General features: G+C 39.9%; 2 protein-coding genes across 2 annotated transcripts in view; both read right to left on the bottom strand.

Annotated features, from left to right (window-relative positions):
• The window catches only part of LOC138021719 (gamma-aminobutyric acid type B receptor subunit 1-like), a 46,018-nt gene that overhangs the window by 8,903 nt on the left and 27,115 nt on the right, over nt 1–10,000 (bottom strand). The window contains exons 10-11 of the mRNA XM_068868707.1: nt 7,855–7,956; nt 7,289–7,439 (exon numbers count right to left, since the gene is read on the bottom strand). Of these exons, the coding sequence (XP_068724808.1) occupies nt 7,289–7,439; nt 7,855–7,956 (253 nt within the window). The remainder of the gene's footprint in view (nt 1–7,288; nt 7,440–7,854; nt 7,957–10,000) is intronic.
• On the bottom strand, nt 3,995–4,501 carry LOC138021743 (uncharacterized). The gene has a single exon (XM_068868737.1). The coding sequence runs from the start codon at nt 4,499–4,501 to the stop codon at nt 3,995–3,997; it is 507 nt and encodes a 168-aa protein (XP_068724838.1).

The raw sequence follows: 10,000 nt of genomic DNA, 5'->3' as shown, positions 1-10,000 counted from the left end.
GTCGGGCGGTGATGTTTCAAAAAAGACTTATAACGTATGTTACAGGTTGAAATTAAATTATTTTTAACTAGTTTGTTTCAAATCAGTTTATTATAAACTGTCTAAAAAAGGGCGTCGCTTTTTTGCGGATGTAATAAAAAAAAAAAAAATGGGGCCTGAATTTTTAGGCGGGCGGCGGTTAAAAAGAAAGCAACAAATGAAATCATTCTTCCAACTCTTCCTCTTCTCTTCTCTTCTCTGCTTCTTCTTCCGTTCTATCTTATCTCTATCTTCCTCTGTTGCTCCTTACAATCTTTACCACTTACCTCTCTTTCCTCCCTCGATGCCATCGGGTTAGCAACCGAATTTCCGCTTTACATTATTTCTACCAAAGAGTTTAAGGTATTTCCAAGCCTCCGCGGTAACTACAGTTCCTCACTCAAGTAAATGACACGGCAGTGTTTGTGTGAACTCTGAGTACTTTTTGGAAGTCTTGAACGAGCTTAAACAGTCTACAAAATGCATAACTAGAAAAACAATATTATTTGTTATATAGCTGAATTTTTTACCCCAAACAGTGTGCGCTGTTATTGGTTACTTCGAGGTCACATGACATCTAACAATAAAACTGTTTCCCGCCAAAAGTTTCTGAGCGGGCAACAGTTAGGAACCCATGACCCGGAGCCGCCAACTCCCATACTGGGCCTATGTCACGGCGTTTTTACAGACCGATTTATTTTTAGACTACATTTTCCGGAAAAAAAAAAAGGCAGTTCCGGTTCGGTGACCCTATGACGTCAGGTTAGTTTCTTGTAATTGGTCATCGGCCTCCTGTGGGAATCTCATTTGCGGGAAATTCAATCTAAAAATAAATCGGTCTGTGAAAACGCCGTGACAACAACACAATGGAGATGTAGGCTCCGGGTCATGGGTTGCAACAGTTCAAAATCTATACACCTTATTCCAAAATGGCCGCCACTCGGTAAAGGCTGGGGCGATTTGCACGAAAGCGAGGTTATAAGGGCCAAAACAAAGAGACACATTGATATGTACCTCTTAATATCATTACATTATCATTTTTCCAACCGGATGGTTTAATGTAAATGGTAAGCACCCCATGGTTGATGACACCTTTTCGTAATAATGGCCATCTACTGGCAAATCAGATAAGGTTCAAGAAAGTTCTGTCATCATGCAGACAGATAGTGGAACGTTCCATAAGTCTTTTAAAAGGGAGGTGGAGAAAGCTAAGCTACCTAAACCACTCCAGTGTGATGCTGATGACAAAGATTATCATGGGAGCTTGTGTCCTGCACAACTTCGCTCTTGTCCAGGATGACTTTGATGCAAATTACTTTCTTGAAGATGATGATGATGATGATGATGATGATGATGATGATGATTTCAGTGCATCTGATAGCTTCCCTCGAAACAGACTAGCAGAACAAAAGCGCCAGCATTTACTAAATCTGGTTGCTGGTTGACCTTATGATTCATTTTAACTTATTATTATTGTAAAATAACTACCTTTTAAAACATGCAAACTTTACTCAGTCCAAGAATACATTTTTTGCTGCTGTCAATCACATTAGGATACTTCCAAGATTTATAAGTTCATAATGTAAGGTCACATCTGTGTGTTGTGAAGGCTGACGAGTTTGATTCATTTTGTTTGCTTCAAGTCCTGTTACCGATAGACCCGGGGTGGGTACTCCGAGAAAAATTGGGTATACATACTGTACCTACATTTACATACATACAATTTAATTTTTTGTTGGTGTAGCTTCTTCTAAAAAAATGCCGATCAAGACTAGAGTCAGCAAAACTCAGACCCTGTTGATGATCAAAGTAAAGTCTGTATAGGAGCCAAGTGGCCTATCAGGCCAGAGCTTATCCCGGTTTCTGTAGCATGAAGCGACTAGGAAATTTTCTAATACCCCCTGGATAGGATGCTAGTCCATCGCAGGGTTACCCCCAGCATTAAGCTCACCAGTACCCATTTATACACCTGGGTAGAGAGAGGCACTGTGAGAGTAAAGTGTCTTGCCCAAGAACACAATACAATCTTCCTGGCCAGGGCTTGAACCTGGACCACTCCATCCAGAGAGGAGCGCACTAATCATGAGGCCACTGTGCCTCCCATAAAAAGTGACCAAAAACAATGACTACAGCCGATACCCTATTATGACCAAAACTAGTGAAGGGGCTGCACATACCTACATAGGCCATATAAAGGAGTACCCCCTTTCCTCCGTGCCAGTAGATTAGAAATTAAACTAACCATGAGTTAAATGTCTTCACGAATTATAACATAACAGTTTACTCGGCAAAATGCACGTTAACAGTATAAACTAATTGCGATTTTGAGACGGCAATACCACATCATATTGACGGCTAGTTGGGAGACAATATATTCTGTATTGGGCGGAGTCGCGAAGCGATCCATCATTTATAAGGATAAATAAAACTGCAAACTAATCAAACCGCGCCTGATCGAAATTTCAATTTGTTCTACCTGCGACATGGGGACAGTTCTTCGACAGTTTGTTTTTTTGTTTTTTTTTGTTTAAGTTTGTTTAATAATAACACTTTGAATTCAATTTTTTAAGAACCAGTTCTTATTCTGTAATTTAACTAATAAAATTTGTTTATGAACGATGTTAATTTTCATTCGAAACAGAGCATTAATAGAAAACGTCTAACAGCTATTTTCGATTCCAAAAAAAAAAAATTACGCTTTTTGAAGTTAAGTTAGAAGTATTGTATGAACATAACATTTGCACTGGAGTTTTCCAATGATGCAAGAGCTTGATGATGACTGTAAAAGTCGAATTTTCAATAAATACTGTTGAACTTGAACTGAATTATTTGTACAATCATTTGAATGGGGCGGCAATTTGTTTGCGTACGTGAGCAACCCAATTTAGTGCAACGACGTCATTCAATTTCAACATTAGAACCAACCACAGGCCGCAAAAGTGAGACGGCAATACCACGAAATATTGACGGCTCGCGCATAGGCAAAACTATAAGAATATCGCACTACTGCATGTTAATGACACATACTGCATGATGTATGATGTGATGGCTGTCTTATTACACTGTCCAAGTACAAGCATGGTGTGTACACTGTTCTAGTTGTGCTCAAATCAAGCTGTTGATAACCAATACGATTTGAGAATTTTGTTAAAGTTGTGATTGCTCATGCACATGTACATGCACACATTTTTGACCATGATGTTAAACTATCATCTGATCATAGTATAAGGTTGGACAATTAAAAATTAAGGGATGGTGGTTAATAGTTTTAATTCATACCCATCACTTCTGGGCTTCATAAAATTGTTAGGGATTGCGTATTAAAATCAAATATTCATTTGCTTTTTCTTCCTTTCTTTTAGCATTTGCATATGATGTCAGATTGCTCCACATAGCCATTGTTGGTAGCAAAACCTTTCCCTAACTCAATCTGTGATTTATATAATGGCTTATGTGGGAAACTCCCCAAACCCACCCCCTGAGTTAATTTACCAGTAGAGATACTGTTAAAACAATTAATTTCAGGGTATAAATTTACAGTTCTATAACCAAAGGTGTCAATAGACACGAAAATTTATAGGTAAAACTGCGTGAAGTTTGAAACAATAGTTTCTTTAATTTTAATGAACATTAAAACAATGCTCATAAAGGTCATTTTAATTAACTGGATCAACAAGTCTTCAATTCAAATAAGTCAGTGTTATTGACCTTACATATCATGAAGTTGTATTCTTAAGGTTTGCTTTGCTGGTAAACAATTTACAGTGTTTTAGATAACACATTTCCAACTATCAATTAATAGACAAAAAGTGAAATACTTTCAGAGCAAATCATGATAAGGGCAAATACAATTATCTAAAATGTTCAAAAATGTCCTTAAATAAATCAAAGGCATTAATGTGTATAATGCCTGTTATTTTACTTATTGGAAGTTTTCATAACTTCCAGGAGATTTGACCAGAAAGCTTTTTTCTCCTCATTCATCTCCTGCAAAATTTTTTGTTTCAACCTCTTCTTTTTTACCTTGATATTCCCTGAGAAATTCAAGCATGTCGAAGGCAGAAGATCTGCTTCTGCATTTCTTTGAAGAGCGTTTGGAGGGAGCTTTCTTTTTGTTGGGTGTTACATATAAATTTCCGTCGTCTTCAGAAGAGCTCTCTCCATACTCAGAAATGACTGAAGAGGAAGATGATTCGAGAGTGAAAGTTGGGTTGACACTACATTGTCCACCAATACAATCCTCCATCTGTGTATAATATTTCCATGTACGTGTGCCATTTCCGCTCTTATTGTTGTGATCAACAATCTCCTTTTGCTTAGCCTCTAATTTCGCCCATTTCCTTAGGCACTGGATACCAGACACTTTTAAATCTGACATTGCATTGAAGTCTGTGGCGGTCTTTTCAAATACTTCCTTCTTTGTACTTTTTCCTTTACCAAAGAACAACTTGTTTTCCTTCCAGCAACATATTAACATTTGCATGTGGCGGTCCTTCATGCTTAATTTCTGGAGAGGTTGTTTATGCAACACTCATACTGCCGAAAATCCGGTTTTTGCAATCACGTTTAAGCTTTAATGCTGAAGATATGCAAGTAATCACAGAACTACAACGTGAGTCAGATGAAAACTGTTCAGCAGCATGCACCTCAACCTTGCAGAGATAGCATCAACCCTAGGTCGCACGGAATTACATCCTACCCAATTATGGAAGTTTCTGTTTCCAAAATGCCAATAGAGATTGAGCACAATTTTGTGGTATCCCGTGTCAGCTTTATGAAGCAAGAAAAGTTGATAGGAAATCAAAACTGAATGATTTTGTGGAACCCGTACAAAACATAGATCCAGCTCTAGTTTGGAACAAGTATGGTGAGCAACAACTAGCTCCATGATCTAGAACTGAACTGCATCACACAGGTTGAACTTTGCATCTAAATCTGAACTCTGATTCTGAACTCTGATTAATTTATGCAGCCCAAACTTCTGCTTAACTTAATCAATTATGTGAGTTCACTGCACCAATTTTGTGAACTACATCCTGTTCTGCTGGGCCCGGTTCCTCGAAAGCCGATTACCTTAATCCAGGATTAACGTAAACTTTTGTTTCACGTTTTCAACTTTTTGGTGAAAGTTTCTTTTGCTTATTTATGTTTTTCAAGATTGACGTCTTCTCATGTAAAGTTTTGCCGAAAATCTGCCTTGAACAGCATTTGGGAGTAGAGAAATAAACTGCTTGGTTAATTTTTAATCTTAGATTAGCGTTAATCAGCTTTTGAGGAACTGAGTGAACCAGGGCCCAGTTCCTTGGAAGTGTCTCGAGCAAACCATGGTGTGCGAAGTGATTCTGAAGTGGCGACCAACATCTCTACGAACAGCTCGAATCCATGCAGCTAGTAAGTCTTTATTTATGGGAAATTTGTGGAAAGATATCTTTAAGTCGTCCTCGCGATAAACCTTTTTCGTGCAATTCGGAACACAGTTGGCCCTTTTGACCTCGTTTCCGTGCAACTCGCCACAGCCTTTACCGCGTTGGCGGCCATTTTGGAATAAGGTGTATGACGTCAGAGGGTAACAGTGGACTGTTACCCGTGAATGTTGACCAACGACCGCTGTTGCTGTTGCCGTTGCACGTTTTTCCTTTTGTGCGATATAACAAATCACTTAGTGACTGGTTCATCGGGATACAGTTTATTTTGTTTCCCTCGAATTTCCCTGCAAACTTATCATGAGGCTGCGCCTCGGGGAAGCATTGAGATTCTCGGGAAACAAAATTAACTATTTCCATCGGGACCAGTCTTTAAGTGTTCATCATAGTTGCCAACTGTTGTGAAGAAGTTAAAGGATGACAAAAGAGCGCAAATGCTCAGATCTCTCTGGTCCAACAAAAGTGAAAATTGCTTGCAAGAAATGGGCTCTTGATCGTCGACAGTGACAACAAAGATGTCGTTCCGAAAAAGCAATTACATAGAACATCTCAAAAGCACATTCAGCAACATGTCACCATGAGAGAGACCAAACAGATAAATGTCTACAAATAGCCTAACAGTGGAATTTTCAGCAAGTTACAATTAAGTTTATTTACCTCGCTATGCAAACTACATCAGGAACAAGACAGCGTTACTAATCATTCAAGAGAACCATGACAAACCCAATTCAAGCATCCGAGTTTTTTTTCCTTGTGCAAATAGATCGGATTGATTTTTAACTTGAAGCCATTTTAAGGAGCATAACTGGGTTCTTCACGTTGAAGCAGCGAAATATTTTTTTTCAAACAAAAATGAAATACTAAATCATTGCACGAAAGTCATCGGAAGACGCGTTTTTGTATGTAACCATAGCAACAGTGATCTTTTCACGTGTTATACCTCCAAACTCAAATACTTTTTCCGATTTGAGGAGAACGTATCACGTGTCATAGGTCAAAACTCACTAACTAACTATGCCTAGGGCGAACCAAACTCACTAACTCCCTAAGGAAACAACGACTTGAACTTCGCCTCGGGGAACATTGAGGGTCTTAGGGAAACAAAACTCATTGTTTCCCTTGAGGCCAGTCATTAAGTGCTTAATCTTTAAGGCCTGGCCAAACGTTCACAACAATTCAACGCAACACCTTGCAACACCTTGGGCACAACGTGTTGCATACGTTTGGCCACCCTGTCGCGATATGTTTCATCATGTTAGATCAAATTTTGAAACCGTCAAGTTTCTCGTGCAACAATTTGGATGTTGCATGATGTTGTATTCGGTTGGCCACGTTCATGCAACATTGTTGCACTTGGGTGTACGCGCTGGGTCCACTTGTTGCGTGCCAGGGGCCTGGGGCACATGAACATCGACGTGTTGCGTTGAAAATGTTGAAAATGTTTTCCGTGCGTTTGGCCAGCCCCCTCAACACATGTCGCAACATCATGCAACAATGCTGCACGATGTTCAAGTTGGGTTAAAATGTTGCAAGCGTTTGGCCAGGCCTTAAATTACGTGTGAAGATATAGTTTTTTCGCGCGAAAGCTCACTTGGTATTTCATTGGTGTTTATATAATAAAGGGGTATCTTTTACTTACCCACCTACGATTGTAAACTGCGTAACAAGCAGTCTGGCCAAAGTCCCCTGAATAGAATTGGAAATTAGTCCAAAAGAGCCCCGGAGGGAGTTGTGACTTATACATGCACTCTGGCCCTACAACTGACTAACCTGTTTGGCAGGGCCCGGGAGAGCAGGGAATCCGTTATCTCGTATTCTGAGAAATTTATAGAAAGAATCAACTTTACCTGTATTCACGGTAGTAGCGGTTAAACACCAGAAAAACAATCCCCAAGACGATGCCAAAAGTCGCTGCCGCTGAAAAGGGTATAAATAGGTACGGAGGAATATCGGACATTTTCTTTTTTATTCTGGTGTGATCCGATGGTACTCGGTTATCTGCAACATTAACACAGAACAGATTAAAAACATCTCAGCATTGAACAGAAATGATAACGTAGGGGCCGATTCCGAGATAATTCGGAGATTCCCAGGAAATGAGTTATCTATTTACTGAAAACGATGCACAAATCCATTTCAAGACAAACCAGCTCCTCCCCGCCCCCAACTGGAAACAGTGGGTCTTAAATTGTCCAACAAGCCGAGAACAAGACCCCACCACCGAAAATGAGGGTAGCAAAGACTGATAGAATGAGTTCGACAAAAATTGCAGGTTGCACAGTAGGGTAAGACCCAAAATACGGCAAAGGTGAATTGACAGAAAAAATAAGGTGAGTGCAAAAATACAATGTACCTTAAATTCAAGGTTTTTGCTATCGAGCATAGAGTTTGGATAGTTATTTACATTCCTTACCTTTCCATAAGATCTTTGCGCTGCCGTTAAAAAAATTTATAAATCTTCCTCCACTGTTTCTGCTCTGATGTCTTCCAACGTCCACCAGTTTTTTTCCATCGTCTGCAAAGAAATAGCAAAGAAAATTTGATGTAGGACAATTTTTAGTAATTTGACAACTTTTTTCCGCAATAGATTTCCGCTGAGTAGCTTGTTGACCGAATTTGTGATTAGGTGATAATGGCACGAATTTCGCCGTGTTCTGGTAAGAGTTCTTTCCGGGTATCTGTTATATCTCCGTATTCGTTTGCATGATGCCGGCGCAAAATCTCATGCAAGTATGTCATACTATGTGAGGTACCTGGTCAAAGAGGCATAACAGTTTTAAACGTTTTACCGCCATCATCAAATTCTCTAAACTGACATAAGTATCAGTAAGGAGAATTAACATTCAGATATTGGGAGTGAAAGGGACAATAAATGGCGGATTTTACTTTGTCAAAAGGATTTCCACAATTTGCAGTGGGTATTCTGTGCTAAAGGTTTAAAACAATGTCGATTCAACCAGTAGGGCAACTAGCCTGTGTACAGCCGCCCGCTCTCCGAAAAAAGAACTCGGAGAGGAGCGTCTGTGACATACCGTTGATAATCGTGTTCCATACCACGTGATTTTTCCTGGAATGTGTGGAAAATGATTTGATTGGTTATTACCCATCGATCATTATATCATTGAAACAACGAGTTTTGATTGGATTTTATTTTTATTTCTCCACATCAACACCGTGAGAACCACCGTGAGAGATTTTACGATGAGTTCGTGTGTACTTTGAGCACTGCACAAAATACGAATAAAAATCCGGCGGGTCTAATCTGCAGGTCGCAGGTTAGCCTGCGAGCAGGCTCTCTCTCCTCGGTGGGAGAGAAGGAGAGCCTGCACGCATCCCTTTGAATTTTGAATGCCGCCTCCTGATGTCACGCTGAGAGAGCTGTCAAAAATTAGCCAATCAGCGCGCACCCGAAGTAAACATTGAAAAAAGAACAGAAAACAGAAAGCCACCCGTTGTGTATTTCAATTTGCTCGAGGCAGAAACTCAAAAAAAAACTGTAAAGGAAGGAAGACTTCGCCAGAAAAGGATATAACAACTATTGCTGATGCGGTAACGCGTAGCTGAATATTCATTACGGTAATTCGTCGAAGTCCCTTCCGCGGAAAAAATGTTTCGTTCGTTAGTGAAAAGTTAAGCACACAAACTTGAAACGACGGGTATCGTAATAGAGACATTCGTTTTCCATGACCGGATCTCATTTGTGTGTGAATCGTCGATAACTAATTCTTCCTAATTTCGGTTAAGCGAAGCGGGGTTATCTTTTTTAATTTATTTTAATGAATCATTACATTACATACATTACAATATTCTAATACCTACACCAATTTATTTCAAAGGTTTATTGAGTATTTGCAGAGTTACGAGGAGATCGAGCAATCATTTGTGGAGTCGCCTTTTCGGCTTAACCAAATACTTGCTAAAATCGTGTAGAGTTCCTCTATCGTTCTCTATCGTTAAATCAGCAACAGAGGCAGCCGAAAGGCCCATTTTTGTCCAAATGTGATCAGCGATAATGCTTTGTCGAGGACAGGAAACTACCACGGTGACATGAAGTCGCCCTCGTTGTATTTTGGCCGCTACGAAAAACAGTTGGGAAATAAGCCTTTTTCCGAATCCTGTGGATAACAGAGATAGAACTTCCTTCCTTCCAGTAGAGAAGCCATTGCATCGCGTCGCCCGACCTTTAATTATGTAAAGTTATGGTAAATTGCAACATTCTACAATTTTCTCAGACGCATTTCTGACCACCTCAAGAGGCTTTCTTATTGTCGGAGCTTGTCACTGGTGACGTCACGAGGTTATTTCATTTCAGCCAATCAGTATTTTGCGTCCAAAATTTGGACGCGACATTCAGAAAACAAAGCCTTGCGGGCAGGCTCTCATTCTACCCCCAACCCCAGTCCCTCGGAGGGCCTGCTCGCAGGCTAGTCGCAGGTCGCAGGTTGCAGGTCATCGTTTCACCAATACAGAAAGCATCCTAAACATTCTTAAGAGCCATTTTCCCAGAAAATCGAAAATCGCAAGACACTCGTGAAAAAATCGAATTTTTTTTTCTTTTG

Source organism: Montipora capricornis, chromosome 10 (assembly GCF_036669925.1).
Source record: "Montipora capricornis isolate CH-2021 chromosome 10, ASM3666992v2, whole genome shotgun sequence".
Classification (NCBI taxonomy): Eukaryota; Metazoa; Cnidaria; class Anthozoa; order Scleractinia; family Acroporidae; genus Montipora; species Montipora capricornis.
Note: the sequence above shows the minus strand (reverse complement) of the source record. Positions and strands in the feature narration are given on the sequence as shown.